A 24,745-nucleotide genomic window follows, 5' to 3' on the forward strand; every position below is an offset into this window, starting at 1 on the left:
TATTATTATGATTATTAGCTTTATTTGCTTTACTCTACCAAAGAGTGTTATTTTTGAATGTTCAGTACTATTGGATGAGATGGAAGTATCCGGATTTGATTAGGGTATAAATATTGAGTTCAAGTATTTTCCGGTTGTCTTACTCCACAGTAAACGTTGAATGACCATTTCTTGCATGAAATACATTTTCAAAAGACTTTTGTCTCATACCTAACACACAACAACAGATACTTTTATCCAAAGTGACTTAAAAAAATAGAAAAGTTATAACAGACGAGAAGGAGGAGGTTAAAACAGTCATTTCATGTAACTTCTCGAGATGTTTTAAATTGCTGTCTATTGTCTTTTAAATTGCTTTCCATTTGTACATGTGTCATCTTTAATACCATTTTAAATAAATGTGTATAACTGCTTTATTTTTTTCTATTTTAATTAGGTGTATAAGACTTTATGAGTGCATAATACAAATGAAAGCGCTTATTGACTTTGATCTCCAGTCTAATGCATATTAAAAAGGTGAATCAAACATATTAAATTGTAATAAACAGCAATTCGGTTGCAAATGAAAGTGCTGGCATTCATCTAGCTCATGATCAAAGCTCTGATTACCTTCTAAACTAGCCTCTAATGAGCTGTGTAATGAGAGAGGAAGCGTGCAAAGCCAACACAGTCTCTCAGTTCACTAAGTGATGAGGTGAGACTTTCTATGCAATGATGCTTAGCAGGACATTGATTGCATCAAGCACTTAATCATGATCATCTGGATGACTGCAGACTCAGTGCTGGTATGGTGGCTTATTTTTAAGTGTCTCACTCCTTATCTATTCAAGTTCTTCCTGGTAACCCAAAACATCAGTAGGTTACATGGCCTCAGCTTTGTCAAGGTCACAAACACAGATTTGCCATGGCACCAATGTTTTTAATATCAACTCTGCACATTTCTCATCAAGTAAATAGCTCCTTCCTCTTACTGTATAGCCTAAGATTCTCTCATTTGTTCTATTGATCAATAAATTATAAATTAGAGGTCCACATGTTTCCAGACATGCTCACTAGTTGCTGATTTCCCAGTCAGAAAAACAAATTAATGTCAGGTTGCTGCATATAAAACAGTAGTTTTTGAATGCATCAGTGCACTTTTGAACACTATTTTAGAGAAGACTCCACTGTACAAAATAAAAGTCCTTTCTTATAGGCCACTTAACAGCAGGTGCTAACAGACAATCAAAAACAGAGTTGAAAAAAACAAAGAATGAAACTTGATTTAATATAAATAGAAAACCACAAAGGCATTGTTTTAACTGGGGGGGGGGGGGGGGTATGTGGGAGTTTTTTTTTTTTTTTTTACTAAATTGTGTGTGTGTGTGTGTTATCCTGGAGCACAAAACCAGTCATACGTTGCTAGGTAGCCAACAACACATTGTATTAATTTGGACAAATATAATATAAGTGATTATAAAAGTGATAAACCATCAATGGAAAGCTTATTTATTCAGTAGAAATAATTTCGAAAAACTTACCCTTATGACCCTTATGTTTTGTGGGTGCTGGTCATATAATTAGAATATAATCAAAAGTTCATTTATTTCACTAATTCCATTCAAAAAGTGAAACTTGTATATTACATTCATTCATTACACACAGACTGACATATTTCAAATGTTTATTTCTTTTAATTTTGATGATTATTACAGACAACTAGGGAAAATCCCAAATTCAGTATCTCAGAAAATTAGAATATTGTGAAAAGGTTCAATATTGAAGACACCTGGTGCCACAATCAGCTAATTAACTCAAAACACCTGCAAAGGCCTTTAAATGGTCTCTCAGTCTAGTTCTGTAGGCTACACAATCATGGGGAAAGCTGCTGACTTGACAATTGTCCAAAAGACGACCATTGACACCTTGCACAAGGAGGTCAAGACACAAAAGGTCATTGCAAAAGAGGCTGGCTGTTCACAGAGCTCTGTGTCCAAGCACATTAATAAAGAGGCAAAGGGAAGGAAAAGATGTGGTAAAAAAAAAAGTGTACAAGCAATAGGGTTAACCGCACCCTGGAGATGATTGTGAAACAAAACCCATTCAAAAATGTGGGGGAGATTCACAAAGAGTGGACTGCAGCTGGAGTCAGTGCTTCAAGAACCACTATGCACAGACATATGCAAAACATGGGTTTCACCATGGTATGGACCATGGTATCCCTGTTCTTAATTGGCCAGCAGACTCACCTGACCTTAACCCCATAGAAAATGTATGGGGTATTGTGAAGAGGAAGATGCGATATGCCAGACCCAACAATGCAGAAGAGCTGAAGGCCACTATCAGAGCAACCTACGCTCTCATAACACCTGAGCAGTGCCACAGACTGATCGACTCCATGCCACGCCGCATTGCTGCAGTAATTCAGACAAAAGAAGCCCCAACTAAGTATTGAGTGCTGTACATGCTCATACTTTTCATGTTCATACTTTTCAGTTCGCCAAGATTTCTAAAAATCCTTTCTTTGTATTGGTCTTAAGTTATATTCTAATTTTCTGAGATACTGAATTTGGGATTTTCCTAAGTTGTCAGTTATAATCATCAAAATTATTGATTATAATTTGAAATATATCAGTCTGTGTGTAACGAATAAATATATTATACAAGTTTCACTTTTTGAATTAAATTAGTGAAATAAATCAACTTCTTGATGATATTCTAATTATATGACCAGCACCTGTATGTCTTTATTTATTTATTTAAAAAAAAAAAAAAAAAAAATACTAATATATATTTAGTGTATTGGATTTCTTTTTAGCTTTAATTTCTTTTTCTTTTAATTTTACTTCAGTTTATAATTTTATCAGTTTGTTGCCTAGGCCAAGTTTAAAATTTCTATTGTCTGAATTTTTATAAAAGTTTTTCAGCAAATATTGATTTTAGTTTTTTCTTTCAGGGAACATAAAAATGAGTAATGTAAGTTCCTGGTAATAATAATATTTTTAGTTTTAAATAAAAATTACAACACTGCTCTCCACAACAAGCTGCTTGATTTGAGTTAATGTTAGAGGTTTGAAGTAACGTGATGTTTGCTTAATCGAACACCACTAATGAGAGCAAAATGGAAATGAAAAGCACCTAACATTAGTAATAGAGTAAAATAAATAGAGCACCTGAAACTCTTTTTCATTTTTAGTAAAACCACAGAGTGCACCTGTCGTCTGCTCACCAGCAAAAAGCAGAACAGGAACCGACTCGGTTACACATTGTGACCTTTTGTCAAAAAACCCAGATTCATTTTAATAATGGCAAGCAGACAGGGAATGATATTGTGTCCTCATTAGAATCATGTGGCTTGTAAAAGAGAGAAGCTCATTGTACAGTGAAATGTCACACCTGGCCGAGAGCAGAAACACAGCGGGCAGGTGAAACAGCAGAGAGACGTGTTAAGTGTCTATATTGTCTCCTGGGCATATAAACACTCTGAAACGGTAAAGTGATCCATGTCAGAGCTTTTGTCTAACAAAGGCAGTTGCAGATAATTCTCCAGTGAAATGTGGAGTAGTATGTCAAAAAAAAAAACTCTATTCATCCAAACTCCCCACCCTGACACACATACATGCACACATACACTTCAGATGTTTCATGAGCCATTTATTGTTTTTGATTCTTAAGTCATTTCAGAACTAGATTTTTATATCTATTCTAAATAAAAACTGAGTGGCGTTCACAGGTGCTGTGTGGTTGCTTGGGCAGCTGTCAGGACATTCAGTTTCTAGGTGAATGCATTCTTGCCCATGCAAATTTTGATATTTTGTTCTCAATTACTTTGGTTCCTTCCTCTTTCGATTGTAAATCAAAGGGTTTTAACATCCTGTTTTAGCAGCTCTTGTAATTTAGAAAAGCTGCACAATTTGAGTTGATCTACAGTGGTGGCCAAAATGATTACAACACTAGTATTTTCAGCAGCTAAATATATTTTTAAGTCAGTTATAAATTTTATACAGTTATAAATTTTGCTGTAGTGTGTCAGTAGGAAATATCAGTTTACCTGCAAAGTTACACTACTGTAAAACGTTTAAGGCAATTGTGTAAAAATGCTGCAAAATGAGGATACGTTCAAAAATAATGTTATAAATAGATTTTATTTATCAATTATCTTCTATTAATTAAATGAAATCAACACTTGGTGTGAACATCCTTAGTTTAAAGCAGCTCGTTTTTCAGGAAGCTTTACAGGTTTCTTGAAATATCTTGGAGACATTGCCACAGATCTTCTGAATTTAGTCTGTCTCAGTTTGTTCTGTTTCTTCATGTCATTCCAGACAGACTGATGATGTGTGGAGCACTGACTGTTGTGCAAACACAAATCTTACTGGATTATCACAGTTAATGGCAAAATGAATGTTTGGAAATGTAATCTGATATTTCCTATACTGACACACTACAGCAAATTATAGAAATAACTGACTTAAAACCATTTTTAGCTGCTGAAAGTGTTCTAATCATTTTGGCCACCAATGTATAATTCAAATACAAGTACAAAAGAAGCAGTACAAGTTATGCTGTCTGTAAGATTTTTTTAGATGCCTTTGGAAGCCATCTCTTCTGCTCACCAAGGCTGCATGTATTTAATCAAAAATACAAGAAAATCAGTAATATTGTGAAATGTGACCGAGAAACACTTTCGAGAAATGTATCCTTATGACTGGTTTTGTTGTCCAGGGTCACAAATATTATTACAATTTAAATTAATGGTTTTGTCAGTCTTCGGTGTCACATGATCTTTCAGAAATCATTCATATATGTAGATTTTTTGCTCAGTAAACATTTCTTATTATTATCAAAATAATGAAAACAGATTTACGGCTTCACATTTTAGCAGAAACCATCATAAATGTTTATTTTTCAGTTTCTTTGATAAATAAAACGCTCAGAAGAACAGCAATTATTTCAAATAGAAATCGTTTGCGAATGTCTTTATTTTAACATTTGATCAACTAAATTCATCTTTGCTGAATAAAATATTAATTTATTTTGAAAAATGATGTTTGGACAGTATTATACAAGTTACATTTTTAGGCTTAGTGGTTTTTAAAAGTTCATGCACTGCTAATAAGTCTTTCATTGTACATTTTAAAGTAAAAATCTGTATGGCTCATCATACTCAATATTAATAATTTAATAAATTAATAAATAATTTTAAAAGACACGACAATGTACCCAGCTTTCTGCATATAGAATACAACTCTTAAAGGAATTACACTACAAGATACGGCAGACCTTGTATCATCAGTGATATTTTATGACTCATCATATTTAGTTAAATATTGTCTCATCATGGAGTTCTCGGGCTGCGCACGTAAACTGTGGCTGAACACTGCAGCACATGTGACGTTTCTAGCAGGAAATTCCAGCCATTCCACACAATTCCCTTATCACAGCTTTACTCGGTTACCACATGGTGTTTCTCGTATCCACACTCCAACACAAACACACACACACACACACACACATTGTCCACTGTTTAATGCCCTATGGGCTTCCTCTTAAATTCCATTTTCTTGCATATGCACAGGAAGTGGTGACGTCTTCCTGGCTTTTAGCGTGTGCTGGGAAAGGGAACTAGCGTGTACTCTTCTATATATGGTTCGGCAGTGTGGTAGGCAGTTGTGGGTGGAGGGGGAGAAGCATAGCTCTAGTGTGCCCTGTTTTTATGGCAGTCAACAGAGTGGCCTTCTACAGCCTTTATCTCTTTTTCTGTAAGGCGAAAGAGTGAGATATGAAAAGGGAAAGTGTAAAAAAAAAAAAAAAACAACATGAAAATTGATTTGAGAGAGAGAAAATACACATGGAGTGAGAGAGCTGGTTAAGCAGGAGGATCCAGTCCAAAGTTCAAATGGAAAATGGGTGGGGCTTCCGTCATACCATAGTAAAAGAAGTGGGCGTGTTTGTTTGTGTGTATTTCCAAAGAAGAGAATTTCACTGAAAAGGAAACGCAAAATGCTTGGTCATATTCACAGATGAAAAGTGAATATGAAAAAATATATACTTCCACAGAACAGGAAAACTTGATATTTTTGACAATATTCTACTAGACTTTATTACAGTATTTTGGCCCAAAATAAAAAAAATGTATATATGAAAGTGATGTGACATTCAGCCAAGTATGGTGACCCATACTCAGAATTCATGCTCTGCATATAACCCATCCAAAGTGCACACAAACAGAGCAGTGGGCAGCCATTTATGCTGCGGTGCCCGGGGAGCAGTTGGGGGTTTGGTGCCTGCTATTGCCAGCCCAAGACTTAAACCCACAACCCTAGGGTCAGGAGACAAACTTTCTAACCACTAGGCCACAACTTCCCCACTTTTTTTTTTTATTTTGATACAATTTATATATTATTTATAATATTAACATATTATTTTATTTTTAAAAAATTATATTAAATGAAATTATTGACAACAATTGATCTGAGCAAGCATCTTGAGGTAAATTGTTCCCGATCTTTAAAAACCAGGGCTGCCAACACTGATCTCACAATCTCAAACAACATGTCTATTTTCATCATTTCTTCTTTCGGTTACACTTTATTTTAAGGTGTCCTTTTAACAGTGAAATTATATATTTAAGTACTGAGTAATATTAATTAACTATATAGTAAGGTTTAAGATTAGGGTGAGGTTTAGGTTTACTTGCATGTAATTATGCATAATTTATTGATATTAAAGAGTAGATTTATTGATTATTATAATAAACTAATTTATTAAGGTTAGAAAAATCTAACAAAAATGTATGGATGATGTTTTTTTACCATATACTAAAATTTTACGATATACTAAAATTTGAGGAGCAGTAAGAATGGCAAGCACTTTGCTACTATTCTTTTATAGCAGTAATATTATATTTATTAGTCTTAAATACAGTTATGTAAAATGAAATTGTTTAATTTGGTACATTAAATCCTTCAGTATTCCTAAGTATTTAGAGTAAGTTACTAAACTTGAGTAATCTTATCAAATATGTTACAGATTGCTTTTTATATCTGTTCAAAACAGATAACAATTAACATCTAGACCAATTAATATGTTAATGATGTTGATGATGATAGAGGAATGTGGGCTGCACCTCTTGTAAACTGATGAAAGAAGATAAAGAAAAATAAACAAACAAAAAGTAAGCACGGACAAAAATGCCTCTGCTAACGCTCAAAGGGATTGCATAGCTTTATTGTTCAACTCTGTGGCATGTGTTTGTGATGAGCTTATTTACTTCATAATAAGTAGTTTACAAAAGCAACAAGCACAAACATCACCTCACGTCTAACACCCCTCAGGAGAAAGAGATTAGATGGGATTGTGTGTGCTAAACACTTTTAAAATGTCCTGAATACTTTATAGTAACATCCCTCAAAGAACGTCACACCCACACACACCTGCTCTTATTGCAAACCAGACATATCAGAAATGTGCCTCAAGTAACTAAAACCGGAAAATGTAGTTTTAAAAAGTCTCCAAATTATCTCAAATATTGGTAGCACTTTCAAGGAACCAATTCTCACTACTTATCAGCATGCCTTTCAATAACTTATGAAGAGTTCAGATGCAAAAGCCTCTAAGTGCCATCTGCAATTTTCATCTAAAATTAGGATTTTTATCAAGCTCCTATGCTTAGGTTGAGTCATTTTATTTCAATGGCAATGTGCAGGTCCTTTTCTAGGCTATTAAAGTGAAATAACTGAACATAAGTATAGGAGCCTGATAAAAATCCTAATTTTAAATGAAAATTTCAGATGGCACTTTACATATATATAAGCAATCATGTAATAAAATAGTAATTTTTTCTTAGTTTCCCATCAAAGAAAGAAAGAAAGGTACAGGTAACACAAAAGAGCAAAGGGTCCACACAGAACTCTTTTTTCCCACCATAAAGAGTCATAAAGTTTGCAATTGTGTGTGTTTTGTGTTCTGGAGGTGTGAGATCACACACGTACCAGCAATATGGCTTCAAAAAATGATTAAACCTTCCAGCCCATCTAGAGTGTAATAAAAAAATGAAAAGCAAACACACGCACACACACACAGCAGAGCAACACAAAGGCCTCCATTGTTGTACTTGAATTGGAATGTGTGTCAGACTATGTCAGAGGTTGGGAGGAATTTGCTTTTTACGTGGAGAAAGAAGACGGACTATGACTGAGTGAAAGTCGAGGCGGGGATGTGGAGAAGGCCAGCGTACAGCAGCACTGAGCCAGGCGCTTCTCTCTAATGTACACCATGTGGATTTGATTGCCACAACTGCTTGAACGAGCTGACCCGAGCTGCAGTGTTTGCTGTCTCTGCCTAAACTTTTCCATTGTTGCTCTTGGATCAGCAGCCGCTAGAGAACTGATTATCAATGACGGCATAATAGCAACACTGACAACCCATGAGCTCTGAAATGTTACATTTAAATACAAGCTTATAGGTGGAATTGTAAATATTGAAGAATATGGAGCGCACTTGTCTGTTCTGCTTAAATAATAAATTACACTAAATTGAAAGTGAGTTACAAAATAACTAAGAATGAAGATTCTACAAGCTATTTGCTTATGTCCGCATTTCTCACGTTGTATGCATTCACAGATGTATTTAACTCTGCACTATCAATCTTAAGGCAAATACCATCTTTAAGAAACATGTTAATCTTTTGCATTTTTCAGGACGCTTCCTTCACGTTGTCTAAAATGTACTCTAGTCCCAGACTAAACAAATCAAGGCTGAAGTCAGGCCAGATTCTTCTTGCACTTCATAATATAGGACAGTCTGAGACCTCATGAGCAGCAGGTCAGTGACGCAGCTGGTACTTTTTACAACTTGGTTTGAGCGTAGAAGAACTTTCCACAATTTTACAAGCAATCTGAAGTTGATGTTTAAACTTTGCTGTATGAGCAGATGTGAAGAACACATAATGTAATCAAGCAAGAAATACTGTAAGATTCCTCAATGGACAACAAGGACATAAGAAGATAATTGGACATTTGTTGTTTTTAAATATATAAAGACAAATGCTGTAGAAGTGCATGAATGTATGTAATTATTGTTAACATTGTATCAATAATAATGGCTGTATGAGTTTTAGGGTTAGGATTAGGGTTAGGGTATTATGTCAGCTAAACTGTTGTTATACCATCACATTCACCTATCCACTTCTAACAAGTCAATTTGAATCTGAATCAAGTTCGTTGCCAGGTAAATTAGGCATTTAAGAAGTATTTGCAGCATTTCTGAACCTTAAGTCCTATACAACAACCATTTACATATATTAGAGACATTTATTAGCATGACAGTCTTGATTAACTATTGACTTGTACTGGATGATTTGCATTGCATTCTAATCATAAATAGTTACACATTACAAAAATTGACCTAATTAAAAAAAGTGCCTGCTCTAAGAGTATATTTCTAATGACTTTACAAACAATTGATGATTTCAGTGATTATACGGTACCAAGAAATGACTTAGGCTACTGTAATAAAGTGGACTTGGGAGTAGGGCATATTCAATGACAGTATCATGTTGGGACTTGCAAAAGTGGTTTCAAGTTCAAAGTCATGCTTGAATAGAAAGAGCGAGTTATTCCATCATTTTCCAGTTACTGTGACCAAACTGACGCCTTTTAGTGTAAATGACAACCGTTAATTCTATGATGCAACACCACCTAAACCTGAATGTAACTGTATAAGTAGTCTAAGCCTAGCCAGCTAAATCTGAACAACAGACTGGGAGACCATCAACCAGCTTAAACCAACTAAGACCTGCAAGCCATCTGGTCGAGTTTAAGAAATGTTGTCAGTAGCCTAGAGAAGAAGAAAAAAAGAAGAACAGAAAAAAAACTCTTTTTATCAGCAATGGCATCTAAATATCATTGTGGTTTTCGGTTTTTGCAAAACGCTTAAGGGAAAAGGGAAGAACAATCAAAAAGTAGCCTACTATGAAAAAAACCTGGAAGTTTACGTCATTGAACTTTCCACGAGCGTTTCGCTTTCCTAATTATCCTTCCTAAAACTTCCTCAAACATTCATTATTCCATAATTTCATAATTTAAGGATGGATATTAAGTTCGTCAACCACATGTAATTGTCAGAAAACGGAGGACTTTGTATTTATTAAGAGATTAATCTTAAAACAATTATTTTATATAGTCAAAAAACGTATTTTTTTTTTGTTTACAACATGCTTCGTCGTCATGATGGATTCTAATGTATTGTGTGTGTATTTTTTTTCTTATGTATTTTGTTGTAAACCGGAGTTTCCGAAAATCACGTCACTGCTTTTGTCTGTGTGTTGATTGGCTGCACACGAAGAGGGCGGGGTTATGTCGGTCTCTAAATAAAACTAAACTGGATCACTCATTAACGTTTCACAGGAATACTGCGTACAAACACAGAGGATAGGAGTAAGAAATACGCGATATAAATCTCATTGAATCGACATAAAAAGGGACTTACAAAACCAGGACCGGTTTATTTCGATTTATAGAAGTGATTCACTTCGGAAACTGATAACAACTTTAGGCATCGGAGCTATATTTTGAAGAGAAGATGTTGAAAGTTTACCTCATGCTGGTGGTTTTGTCTGGGGCTGCTGCTGTTTTCGCTGAATCGGTGAGCATCTTGTGAATTTTAACTTTAATATTACATTCAGTTATGATTCTAAGGGTATAATCGAGTAAAATTGTTTTCGTTAATTACAAACGACGTAAAAAGGTATTAACGTTACTCTCGTGCTAGCTAAAACATTATCTCCCTGACAACAGACCTGTTGAAACAACAAAGGCTTCTAATTTATATGTTCAACAAATCTAACACTTTAGATTAATAATTCAGCTTTAGTTTAATTGTCAGGCGTGTAGTCAAGTCTTCTCGTTCTTTGGTCGAATTTTCCAATGGGCACGCACTTCAAATAAACCTCAAATGTAAGATTAGACAAGGAACAATTAGTTGTGGTTTTGTGATATTCAATTTGTCCGCGTGTATATTTATGTTGGGATGTAAGAAATGCATTTAAGAGAGTAGTTTTATGGCTTTTGGCACCAAACTAGTCTTGCGCGTGTTTGTTTGGTAACTAACCTCACAAGAGTAGCATTAGCTTTCATGTGACAGTTTTTGCCCTTAGGGAACTATTTGATTAGGCTGGATTCAGTCCATGATGCTTAATTTTCCATCTGTTCATTATGGAATCACCCACTGGAGCACCTGTGAATGGGATGCCACAGCTTTGTGTTGACCAGTTCTTTCATAACTCAAAAGAATAGCTTGCTGCAGATGTCTTTGGAGCTGAAATAGAAGACAAATGCCACCCAGTGTGTTTGCTGGGTCAGTCAGCCACACTCACACAAGTTAAAATGCAAATTTTGTGGGCCCAATCTCTCACAGACCTTTGGAAAGGTGTTGCCACCGATCTTTATCTACAATTAAACACCTACAGATGCAGCTTTTGTATTGCATCTTGACCTTGTCTGTCCATTGTTATAGTGTGTAATATTGTGTAATCTACATGTAATAGAACAGTAAACCAGCTGTGCTGTTAGTAGTACATTGGATGGTGTGATATAATCTCGGGTGGGAATGTGAGAACAAGCTCACACACACCAAGGGCCATGTCCTTCGAAGCAGAGAAGGCCGCAGCATTCCTCAAAATCATGCAGAAGTGTCTGTGTTCCTTTCATCCCCCTCCCTATCCATTCTTTAGCATTTTCCTGAGGAATGTGACCCCTCCTGACCTTGACCAGCCCTTCTTTCAGGATTTCACACAGTTCGGCAGATTTAAATGGTCCACCTCTTTCATCCAGGTCTCTCCTCTTTAGCCACTGGACAAGTTTGTGTGGCTTAAACTCAACATGACATGGACACTTTAAACATCAGTAATAGGCAAAGTATGAGTGGTTATTCTCGATTTGGCATTGGGGTTGGTTATATTTGAATATTTGAGTGTAGCTTCCACCACCTAAGCTGATATAAAATGTAAGCTCTAGTTAGAAAGAATGTTGGAGAAAAAAAAAGTTTTTTGTTTTTTTTTCCCCTCTCTCGGGATTAGTATCCTATATATAACTATGTGACACTTTTTTTTGTTTGTTTTCTCAGTTTGTGTCTTTCTCGCTATTAATGTTGGTATAGAAACCCTATTCTTTCAGGAATTGCTATTAAATATCACAAAGAATTACAAATAAATGGCAAATAACACACTGAATTAAACGTGAGTGTGTTTACATTTTCTTATAACGCATACTGTGATAATCTTTCATTTAACATTGGGGGAAAATTATTTTAGATTTATCACAAAGTATCTTGTCACATTAATAGCTTAATCATTATCTTAAAAGATAACATGAATTGTTATTTTTATTTTTTTAGGTGAAATGGCCATGCTAGTTGTCTTGATAATGATTGTGTTATGAATTAGGCATGAGGAGATTTGCATATGAATAGGTTTGCTTTTATTTGTTCAGTTGTTATTAGGGTGCAAAGCTCAACTGAATGGCTGTTGAAAGGCAGTGGACATGATAAATACTTTCGCCAGGATGTAATAATGATTTCTGCATTGCTGTCCACTGGCCTATTAAATTGCTTTTGCGGGCTGAAGTGTTGGCACTGAGCGAGAGTTTTATTTGCTGCTTGGATGAAAGAAGAATTTAAGTTATTACAGCAACTCTGCCTGTGAACGCAGTTGTGTAATGAAAATAAGTGCAGTGCCTTATGCTGGCTGCTCTTGTTTTGCAAGTCCAAAGGAATATCTTGAGGCCATGTAAAGGGAATCCTGTGTGTTCCAGAGTCACTAAGCAGACCACATCCGTCACCGTTCCAGTTCTGTTGCTTGTGGAGCCATTAACCATATGCTAGTCAGGCTTTAGTTGGAAATGCTAATAATCATCCACCAGCTGTCCTTCATAATGATGGTTCCTCTTTTTTTTTTTTTTTTTTTACCCCTTTCTTTTTTTCTGCTTATTGGTGTGGATGATAGCACTTTGATGCTTCTATTTGTGCTTGAGTACTAATTGATAGTTTTCTCATAACATATTAGCAATTAGGTTTGTGATATGTGCTCATCTGAACTGGCTTTACTACCCAGTCTTTAGTAAAGTCTCTTTGTGGACTACACCCTCCCCCTAAGCAATGGCAATTCCATCCTTTTGTCTTTCTTGGCGTGTAAATGTTTGTACTCCTGAAAATACCCATTCTTCAAATAAACACCCGTCTTGTTTCTCAGCTCTCTAGACTTGAGTTGAAGAAATCTTGGAGTCTAACCACTCCATTGATGTTCCTACAAACACATGGTGGTCTTTCACATCTAATAACACATTTACTGCTAACTTGCTGTATATCCTGGATTACCTTTCAAGTTGTTTTCCTATGTCTTGTAATTGTTCAGAATGCTCTTTTATAGCTCCTTTCATGTATAGTATTAATAATAATTCAGGACCTAACCAATTATTGGATGGTTTTAAAGCTAGTCTTGAGACTCATTAGATTTTTATTAGATTTTTACTTTCATAATATATTTGATAATTGACTATATTTCTGATTGTTAAGCACTTAAGCATAATTATGTTGTTAAATGTGCTCTATAAATAAAAACATTATTAATGCAATAATGGTCATTCAAAATTTTGTTATCTGAATGATCACAAATTTCTTATCTTTTTTTGGCAGTGTGTAAGTATTAATCTCATTTCTGCTATAAAAAGTAATTAAAGTTTAATTAGGCATAGGATATATTAAATAGGTTTGAACGTGATTGTTTCCTGTTGAATCCACATAGGTGTAATAGTGTGATATGGGTGCTATTCTTTAGAGATGTGTAATATAGTTAATTGGTGAATCTCTTGAAAACCATCAAGCATGTATTTGGCTCATTTTTGACCCCAGAATGCAATCAAAGTCTTTGTTAACTTCAGGTTTTAGCCAGCCAGGGAAGGTCTGTTTTCAGAAAGCTTGAACTCCCCATGTCTAGATTACACAATACTGATTGTTTGGGCTATTCAGAATGGCTCATTGTGTATTAAACAGTCTTTGACTTAATGGCGAGAAGCTTCATTAATGAAAGCCACCAACAGATAGAAGGAAAGTGTGATCGCACTTCCTGTGCGAGAGAATAGAGGCTGATGACAATGAGGCTGAATAGTCCTTTTGTTTGATTAAGTTAAAGATTTCGAAGGAAGAGTCCAATCCTGTTTCCTACTAAATGTTTCAGGACTTTGAACAGGTGTCAGGGTGAGAATTTGGCGTGTGATTGAACAATGACGTATTGTTTAACAGGCAGGTGAGTCTTTCTGCCCTGGTGCAAGTGGAGTTCTCCTGACATGCAAGTGTGTTTATGTGAAAAGTAGGACATTCACTCTGTCCTGGGTGAGGAGTGTATCTCAAGAGGAGATCATATGACACAATACACTGGTAAATCCGATTGGTGGGCGCGACAGACACCATTTGTCTTGATGACTGAGGCTGTAATTGGTTGTGACCTGAAAGGACAACAAGGAGAATCTTCAGAACACAACAGCAGATAATGTAGTGTAGCTTTAATGGTTCACCAGTGAGTCCCAGACTGAATCTAGGCATTTTGAGGAGACATTCTGTGAAATGCTCTGACCTTCTGTGACTTTTCACACCCATAAGTTGCTTGGTAAAACTAAGTTGCAAACAGTCATGGTTATTTAAATATTGGCCTTTAAACTCAAACAGTGAATAATCGCCTGATCACCATGGACCGTTTTTCACAGTAATGGATGAGTCACAGATTGAGTTATCTTCTCTTAGCTTCTCCCATTGTGACTCACTGGAACAGATGCCAGACCACTTTTCAGCAGATGGTTGGATTTTCTCCTAGCTTTGCTAGTCTTGACTTGGGCCTGGTTTACTAAGCTGGTTCATTTACACAGGCTTCTCCCTCCTTGGCATTACAGCTTACTTTGAGGATAAGAGCCATAGTCATACTTGTCATCTTTTTATGATACAGCCGTCATGAGGGTTGCCTGAGGGTATAGTTCACTCAAAAATAAAGCTTACTCATTTACTCACCCTTATGTCATTTCAAATCTGGATGACTGATTACTGTACTAGTCACTGATGCCAGATATGATTTGCAAAATCAATGATATGAATAATAATTTATATTTCAGCTCAAGTTCAAGTGTGCACCAGTTTTCATACTGCTTTAATTGTTGGTTTTGTCCTTTTTGAATCTGACAGCGCCTGTCTCCATCCATTGTGTAGACAAAAGCAGCATGAACATTTACAAACTTCTTTATTATGTAGTTATTTTATGTAGCTATTGATTTTGTTTCTTTTAAATGCCGGTGAGGGTTTTTTTGGTTATTGCTGAGAAATTAAAACCAAAAATAATTTGCGACTGAGAAATTGAGGGACTTTCTTTAGTGGTCCGTCTTAGTCTAGAGCTTTGAGTTTGGGTTGTTTTTTTTTTTTTTTTTTTTTTATAAGCTCTTTCAAGTGGCTTGTATATATTTACTGAGAAGTTAATGGTTGCTTATGAGAATTTAAGCATTGGTTTAATTGAGCCACTGCTTTACGCCTCTTTACAGTCAGATGGTATCCGCTGTACTTTCTTAGACAGGTTTTTTTTTTTTTTTTTCTCCTCAGAGCTCAGTATTTCATAATGTAGGGGGATTTTGGAGTGGGGTTTTACAGCACTGTAAGGCTGAAAACCATAAAGTATGTCGGTCTCTCTCCCCACACCCTCTTGTGGTTTCTGTCATTGGCTGTTTCTCGCTCTCTATTTTTCTTTTATTATCTTTGAACAACAGAGCAGGCTAGAACTGACTTGTAGTTTCATGTGACGTTTGCATGATCCTGGTATTCCTGGAAAATGAGTCAGGCGGTCCCCCCGGTCTCCATTTAAAACAATAAAATAAAAAAACTCCTTTTTGTGTGTAGAGCCATTTTAAGTATTACATTTTGTTTTTTAAAAGTTGTATTTGCGATTTAAACTTGAAGTCATTGTTGCCTTACTGAAATCCTCAGTAAGGTGTGTTTGAAATTTGTCTAAGGTGGTTACGCAATGAGTGCGCACCTGTGCCTTATGAATGTTTTTTGCCTTCCCGGTATGTGAAACTTTTCAGTGAGTCAGGTTTGATTTAAATCTGTTTTTTGACAGCGAGCAGGAGAGCGAGACAGATAAAGACCCTCAGCCCCTGTCTGATGAATTCTTGCATCGTTTTAGACAATGGTGCCAAACCTGCACTAACTTGCCTCTTACCTCTCCAACTCGCTTTAAGGTTAAGACTGTATTGATTATAATACAATACTACAGTGTGAATCACAGTTGAGTGCCATTCAGAATAGAATTTAGAACTTTTTTTAAAAGAATGTTTTGATGTCCTGCAACCATAGCAACAGTGAAAACAGTCTAGACTCTATTTTTTAATATAAAACTATGCGGATGGCGCTCTGTGGCGCGGCAGAAATTTGAACAGCGTTCTGAGTCGTAGCTGGGCGCCGCGGACAGACGCCGAATGGCGCCGCCGGTGTGTGTACTCCCATAGAGAATAATGTGTTCGAATTTTAAAGACGTGGCGCGACGCGACGCGGCGCTGCGCTTCTCGTCCGGTGTGCGACCCCCTTCAGAGTCTTGAGAAAGAAACAAATAGGAAAAGCAGACAAAACATAAATCATGTTAGTGTTATCATTGGGATTGATTGGGAAAATGGCTCTTCTCAAGCGATTAACAGCTTTGTTTAATTTTAATTAAATCAAGTTTGCTCTCCGAACAAAAGAAACATGTATAACTTTTAAAGTGATATGAGATGTTTTAGACCAGGTCTTAAAGTCATTCTTGTGTCATTTAATAGTGACACTTCCTTCAATTTCTGATGTTTGCTTTGGATTACATTACAAAGGAGTGATTTTGCATATTTTTCTTTGGTGATTTGTCTTGGAACAAATGGCGCCAAGTGTAAATTTCTCATGTAAATTATTTCTCTTTTTAGGTACGAGAAACCGAAACCTGGGTACCTCTGAAAAACGAGTCGCCCCATGAGGATCTGGAGTCTTCTGGAGACTTTGAGTTTGCTGAATTTAAACCAGCTGATGATGAGGATGGTGATGATGGTTCTGGCTCTGGGTTTGAAGAGTCGACCATAGAAAGCGAGGTAGATAAGACAAACTGAGTAACAACTATTGAGATGCCTGTTAGGAAACAAAATAATGAATTCTTAATGAAGCTTTCGCCTACTACAAGTGAATCATTTTAAAGTCAAATGCTCTTTAAAGAATTTAATTAAATTGAAATTATATTTTATATTATTACAGCAATTAAACAGACAGCACATCTTTCTGTTGCGTTTTATCCACTGGTTTAATACAACAACAAATACTCAATGCAGCCAGTGTCATCTGATCTGTGACTCTTATGAGCAGATTGTTTTTAATGAATGTCAAAGTGACTCTCGATTGAGTCACAGACTGACTCGTTGGTCTAAAATGAATAATTCATGGGTCATATCCGAATTGAATTGCCAAATCTTTTTTTTTTTTTTTTTTTTAAATGCATGCCTATAACTCATGAAACATCATTTGAAATGTTGTTCATATAACAGATTTTTGTTTTAAATGCAATCGATTTAACTTCTGTATTGACTTTCTTGTGACCATTTTCTCTTTCTCAGACTAGTAACTTGAACAATCAGATCCCTGAATATGAGCATCCATCTACACCGAGGCCAACTGTCAATAACGATATTCTGGTTAAACTCAATGAGGTTGGCCGTCGTGGAGGATCAATGCCAGACGATGACCAGCCCGGCAATGTGCTCATGACGCATGCTGGAGAAGACTCCTTTTTCAACAATACAGAGGTGCTTGCAGGTGAGGAGACTGTTTGATTTCTTTGCAATAGTGATAGTTTGATATACAGTGTTATTTTAGTATTTTTAGACTTCTCGCAATTCTGACTTATGTTTCCACCACAGAATAATGCAAATACCTTTCTTTCTTTTCTTTTTTGTTACCCCATGGTGAAAACAGCTTTTCATAGTTAGGTGCATGTCATTTTTATTAGGTTTTATTTTATATCTACATTGCTTTAAAAAAAAATTCTTTCATATTTTGAAATTCAGTACTTTAGCTAATTTCAGTTAGCTGCCAAGGCAGCATTTCTAATTTTAAATTTTACAGCCAATTAATTGTAATTTATTTCAATTACTGAAAATACAATAACAAAGCTGACATTTTCAAACATTCGTAAGTATATCTTGAAAATGCAGGCATGCTGCTGGTGTCCATTAAGACTGTGTGAAAAGGTTATGCCTCCCTCACATTTTCTATTTCTGTTTTCTAGCCATTATTGCGGGCGCAGCAGTTGGTCTGGTGTTTGCCATCCTCCTCATCGTCCTGCTGGTTCACTTCGTTCTCCGCATCAAGAAGAAAGACGAAGGAAGTTACGACCTGGGCAAGACGCCCATCTACAAGAAAGCTCCTACCACAGAAATCTACGCATGAGCATCCTCACCCTCACATACCTTCTCTCTCTCTCTTTTGAACTATAAGCTCACACAGTGCCTCGGCCCAACAGGCCGCCGCCAACCTCACGTACCACAAAAACCGCTGAAGGACCTCACACGAATTATTCACTCTGACTGGACATTTGTATTAAAATCTTAAAGTGACTCGGAGGGGATAGCGTCTTTTGCCAAACCCGTTTGATTCAAAAGATGTTCTTGTCTTTTTGTTCTCTCACACTTACTGCCTTTAACCATGTGGCCCATTGTGTCCATTCTTCTTTTTTTTTTTTCTTTTTTTTTTTTATAAATAAAACACTAAAAGGTGCAGTGGATCCAATCAAAGGTAAAAGTCTTTGGATTGACCATTGAAGCAGCCGTTATGAAAAACAGTCAATGTCACAATTGGTGTTACAGAAGGGATGGTTACTGTAGCCTCTTACGTTATCAGATGTCTTTTGTTTTTAAATCGGTGTGCTGTAAAACTTTTCTTTCCTTAGTAAAAGATTCAAGGTGGAAGCAATTTGAGGGCATGCAGTATATGTTCGAAACTAAATTCTGTGAGAATAAAACCTGAAATCAGTGTGCTATACGAATGTATACTCATTTCAACCATGGTGTTATGGTACATTCCTTGTTTCTGTATGTCATTGTTGTGGTGGTTTTGTGCGACGAGGAACTCGATCCACTACAGTGCTGCTTGACTGTCAGCTAAGCTACTTTAACAGGTACCGATGTTGTTGATTGAGAATCATTTCACTGCAAACAGACTTTGTACATCCAGGGATCTGTATATAGCCATTTGAATAAAAGTTAAACTTTGGTACTTAGCCATTTCTTGACAGCCTTTTATTTACCAAATATTTAAATGCCAAAATAATTTTTTTTATTGTTCTTATATCTCATCTCACTATTCGCTTTTGGTGTAAATCCTGTTTGTGAAACGCAGATGCTTTGCATCTATATCATTCAGAAACATTTATGGAAATGTTATGTTTGAGAACAATGACCAATGCTATTACTAACTTTTTTTCAGTGTTTTTGTAGATGTTCTTTAATTCCCTTTTCTTTTTTTTCTTTTTTGGTATTAATTTAACTGTCATACTTTATTGCCTGCCTACAGGTCGGGGGTGATTGTCCCCCTTCTCAGCTGTTGTACATGTGATCATTTTATTTTAATTTTTATTTTGTTTTATATACAGTAGTGTGAAAATTCAAAGGCTGTTAGTTTTTTGACAGATGTGTTTTTTTTTTTTTTTTTTTTTTTTTTTGGAAGAGTTTCTATTTCTTTTAGACTTATTTTTAAGATGAATCTATTTATGTTTTGTAGAAGGATGTTCTGGATTAGTTGAGGGGAACATGAATGAGCTGTGCATTTCTAGCATGGTGTAAAATAACAAAGAGAAAAATCTGCTGCTTCGTTTGGTAACATCCAGATGAAATCACTGATCTAATGTTGAAGTCAATGAATCATTGATTTCTGCATGCAGGTTCTGATTTGTTAAAAAATAAAGCGATTTCATGCAAAAAAACAAATGTGTCTTGAGCATTTTCGTCCATAGAAATCTTCAAATGTTGCATCACTACATTTCTTAAGACATATGTTTAAGGATCATTGGAAATGAGTACTTCCGCTTCAGTGCACACCTGAATCAAGTTAAAAATTAGTCGCATGGTATAGAAAGGCACTGGAACTAGATAGAAAAGGAGAGTGTATGAAATCAGAAATGCTTCATTTTTCACATGAGCTGAGTAGATGAGTTAGATGCTGTGCTTTTGTTCAGAGATTGAGGATCAGCAAGAAGCGAAGGAAGGTAGATGATGTTTTGTAGTTTTGTTTGTCAAGAAAGACGTTAATCTGTTATTTTGGAGACTCCATGCACAATATTTTGGGATGAGTTCTGCAAAAGTCCTTTTGCTGCGGTTCTTTAAAACTGAATATACATGAGCCACCATTGTGGTTCCCCAGATTGATGGAACCTTCTAGAGAACTTCAAAGGGGCTCCAATATAATTCAGTGCCTTAAAAATTATAAAATGGTTTTACTGAAGGTATTGTTGATGATGTTTAAAAAATCCAACAACACTGAAGAAAATATTAAGCAGCACAACTGAGAATAATAAATAACACTGGCATAAGAAATGTCTCTTTAGTGACAAATTGACATATTAGAATGATTTCTGAAAGATTGACAACTGCTGAAAATTCAGCTTTGCATCACAGGAATAAATTAAATTTTAAAACATTCAAATAAAAATTAGTGAATTTAAATTGTGATATTATTTGGCAATATCGCTACATTTCTTTTAACTACTTTAGGCTTGAATTTTCCTGTTAACAAAAACTCATATTAGATTAGATTCAACTTTATTGTCGTTATGCAGTGTACAAGTACAAAGCTAATGAATTGCAGTTAGCTTCTAACCAGAAGTCCAAGAATATAGTGTTATACATATATATATATAAGTGCAGAGTAAGTGAAGCTATGATTTACAGAATGTACAGTGGAGTTGCTATATACAGTATTAAGCAGAGTGTGTACAGAATATAAATAGGAATGCAATGTAGGATTATATATAGATTATGAACAGCAGCCACGTAAGACAGTGGTAATAAATACAGTTTGGTTGAGTGTACAATAGTATTGTTAAACAATGTATTCTATGCAAATTATCAGTAGTTCAATTATATTTTTATAGAAATAGTTTCCTGTGCTTTGTAACAATGTTAGACAATTTACAGTGTAATAGCTTGAATAATGTGCAGTCTGCACAAAATTTGAGTAGTGCAAATACATGTAAAGTACTGAATGAAGAATCATAAACATCTATAATGCACAATCAATGTCTTTTTAACTCGAGGTCCTTATAGTGAAAATGCTTCTTCATTTGAAGGCTCTTGGTGAAGCTCAGGTGTTGCAGAAGAACCTGTTTGTTTGAGTGTGTATACTAAAGGGCCTTACACAGAGCTTTCAAAAGCTTGTTTGGACTAGATAGCTCTCACAGATCATCAAGTCCAATGTTTGTTTGCTGGTTTGGTTTGCATTTTACTTGTACATGAACCTGTTCGTGATAGATGAACTTTGAATAATGGGAAAGTCTTTATGTAATCGAATTGCCTCAGTGTTAACCTGGGAATTTCCACCTCTAGAGAAATTACTGTAAGCAGCTGTGTACGGTGTGTGTGTGTGTGTGTGTGTGTGCTTATCCAGCATGCTGATGCATGTCTGCTTTGCTACCAAAATATATGAGCATACCAAGAGAATACAGACTCTTAGTTTTCTTTTAGGATTGAAGGATAAAAAGAGTCATGCATGGTCCTTGATCATATATATGTATATCAGGCTTAATCATGTGGAAAAAACAAATACGCTCCGAAAAGTATTCAGCCACACTTCTTCTCGTAAGTGTTTTTTTAAAGAGGTAGTTTACAATTTTTTTTAATTCATACTGTTTTATAACAAGTTGGTGGTGAGTAAATGATGATAAAATAAATGCCATTTGGTTTGATATTTTGTTACACAATGATATTCATATATTTTTAAGCTTGGCGTAGAGGATAAATACTTTTTTTTTTATACCCATTTAAGTGATCGTCTGTATGATAATGCAACATTAAAATGGTTAATGACAGGGTGTGTTGAACACATGCCCTCTCTGACCTCACACTATCAGTTTATAGACCTGAGCGAGTCTAAGAGCCATGAGAAACAAGGCCAATTCAGCTGGTTTAGACATTCACGAAAACCAACTAAAACCTACTTGGTAACACCGATATGAGTAAATGTCCTGTATGGGGAAATTCCCTTGTGATTGATAATATCTGACAATGTTGTGCTGTTAAAATATCTTAATGCAAATTGAAAAGTTTCCATGATGAGTTTATCTTTTGTCTGCTAGGGAAAAAACACCATGCCTCCGGTTACAGGTTGAATGGACTGCACAAGGAAGTAAATTGTGCTGCTTTTTTCCCTCACTGCACACAGAACAGTTTCATCATTAACAAACACGCATTTCCTGCAGTACATTTGAATGTGTATCAGAAAAACAATCAAATGTTCCAAATGTCACGTACTACGCCATCCTATTGGAAGATGAATGGTGCCTTTTCACTTACACCTACAGGCCGGGTTTGTTTACACAACAGGTGGAGCAAAAAACCGTTTGTCATATAAACGCTCTTTATCATTTGCTATATAAGTGTTTTTCTAATTGCAACTAGTTTAGCTCATTTGAAAGTAACTCCTACATCGAACAAAAGGAAGACCAGGACTAGTTGTCACTAAATTTCCCAGTCGGTTAACTATAAGATTATGAGCCACAATTCCACAAATAAGAGTCTGTAACTACATAACGACAGTAGCTTTTAACAGACTAATTCTTAGGACAAGGCGTTTTATTCTATTAGGGATCTATAAGGATCATGAGTTGTTCCAAGCCTTCTCCATACTTTTTTTCTTCCTGTCATTCTGGTGCAGGATGATCTTAATTTCAGCTGTCCAAAGAATGCATTTCCAGAAGTGGTCTGGCTTTCTTTTTTTTCTAGTCTAATCTGGCCTTGTTTGCACCGTGTGGTGAACCCTCTGTCATTTAATCATATTTGTTTTCCCGAGCAGGTTGTAATATATATTTTTAATATTTATTGTCATTTAAAAAATATTGTTTATTTATATACATCTTTTTTTCCCTCATACATTTATCAAAAACATGTTGTAAAAATTATCAACTTTCCTCTGATCAGCAATGGCATAAATGTTCAGTTGCATCCAAAGTTTTTATCTACTGGCTTTAAAAACTAAACCAAAAATTATACATTTACTAGTTCTAGCTAGTGCCAGACTCCCTACTAAGAATCGCTACTAAGAGAATATAGCCCTGTTGCTTTGACTAATAATATCAGCAGTCTTTTACTACATGGCATATCATAACATGGCTCTTTAATCTCTATTAAAATCTTGATAGCCTACTGTATTTTAAAACCGTAGCATCTTGTAAGGATCTCATACCAAATCTTCATTAATTATTGTTAGCCTGTGCTTATCATCACAGAGAAGCGTAGCTATAATAATATTCTATTTCTGTAGGACGTGACTAGCAGGTCAGACAAGGAAAGTAAACATGAAAAGCAAACAAAGATAAGTCTGAGCAGTTCCAGTACAGTGATGTTGACCGTGTGCGTCTTTAAAGGCAGGCAATGGAAAAAAAACGATTAAAATGTAGATAAAATGCTAAAAATGTTTTGAGAGGAAAATTGGATGTCACTCGCTGATTGTAACAGACGATGAGGTGCCATGACCTCGGTGTAGTGCACTACAACTGTTTCACGTGCTTTTACAGTAGGACTGTACTGCAGTATATACACAGCCGATGATCTTTTGAACAGTTGCCTCTTACTGCCACCTGCTGGTGTGTGGAAGACATTACTTAGTCCTTTCTAGATCTAGTGTCGTAGACTATATCAATCACAAAATGCCATTTTTCGAGACATTTTTAGAAAACGGTGTACTTGTTAAATTGAATTAAAATACCAAAACATATAGTACAAGGTATTTTCTGCAACGTAGTTTTTGCGAATATTTAATGATTCATGAGAAACGTCAGTCTGTTTCACATTTGCACGCCACATGGACCACTTTCACTAAACCGGAATAACCATAATAACTGTAATAAAACTATAACCATTAATGAGAAATAAAACTTTATCAATAACTAACCCAAACTGTCCGTCTCACCCATTTTTGATCATGTATCTCAAATGTTACGTACTTTATTATATAAATTGTAATTTCGTTTAGACTTTTATAAAGTGTTTAAAACCCCCCACAGACATTTGAATTGAAAATGTACTAGCCTACTTAGTACCATCTTTCTTCCTTTTTTTTTTTTTTTTTTCTGGAAGTAATAGCCTGAATTGTCCAAGTGGGGGCAATGTTGCATTTTTTCCCAGTCTGTCATTGTGAAAAGTCTTTCAGCCGCTCAATCAGTCGTCTGTGTTAATAGTGTGGGCCAAATGTTTGAAGGAACAACACTGTTTCACTAACACACTCATCATACTGTCATCGAGGAGAACAAGCTGCAGTTAAAACATGGATGTACAGACACCTAGTCGTGACTGCCATCTTTTATTTTTCTTTAAACTTCACTTGAGTTGATGAAGCACAGCGCAGGTGGAGTCGAGAGCACATGTATATTAGCAGAATGTCGAAAACTGTGGCTTCTCCAGAACAAGAGGCCTTTATATTTCGTTTGTCCACGACTGCACCTGAGAAATGTCTG

General features: G+C 35.7%; 1 protein-coding gene across 1 annotated transcript; it reads left to right on the forward strand.

The window, feature by feature from the left end:
- The first annotated feature begins 10,365 nt into the window (after positions 1–10,365).
- On the forward strand, positions 10,366–19,300 carry LOC127959991 (syndecan-4). The gene is made up of 4 exons (XM_052559497.1): positions 10,366–10,626; positions 16,962–17,123; positions 17,640–17,838; positions 18,311–19,300. Exons 1-4 carry the CDS (start codon positions 10,564–10,566, stop codon positions 18,469–18,471), a joined length of 585 nt encoding a protein of 194 aa, XP_052415457.1. The 5' UTR covers positions 10,366–10,563; the 3' UTR covers positions 18,472–19,300.
- The last annotated feature ends 5,445 nt before the right edge of the window (positions 19,301–24,745 follow it).

The sequence above is a fragment of the Carassius gibelio genome, chromosome B6, assembly GCF_023724105.1.
Source record: "Carassius gibelio isolate Cgi1373 ecotype wild population from Czech Republic chromosome B6, carGib1.2-hapl.c, whole genome shotgun sequence".
In the NCBI taxonomy this organism is placed as follows: domain Eukaryota; kingdom Metazoa; phylum Chordata; class Actinopteri; order Cypriniformes; family Cyprinidae; genus Carassius; species Carassius gibelio.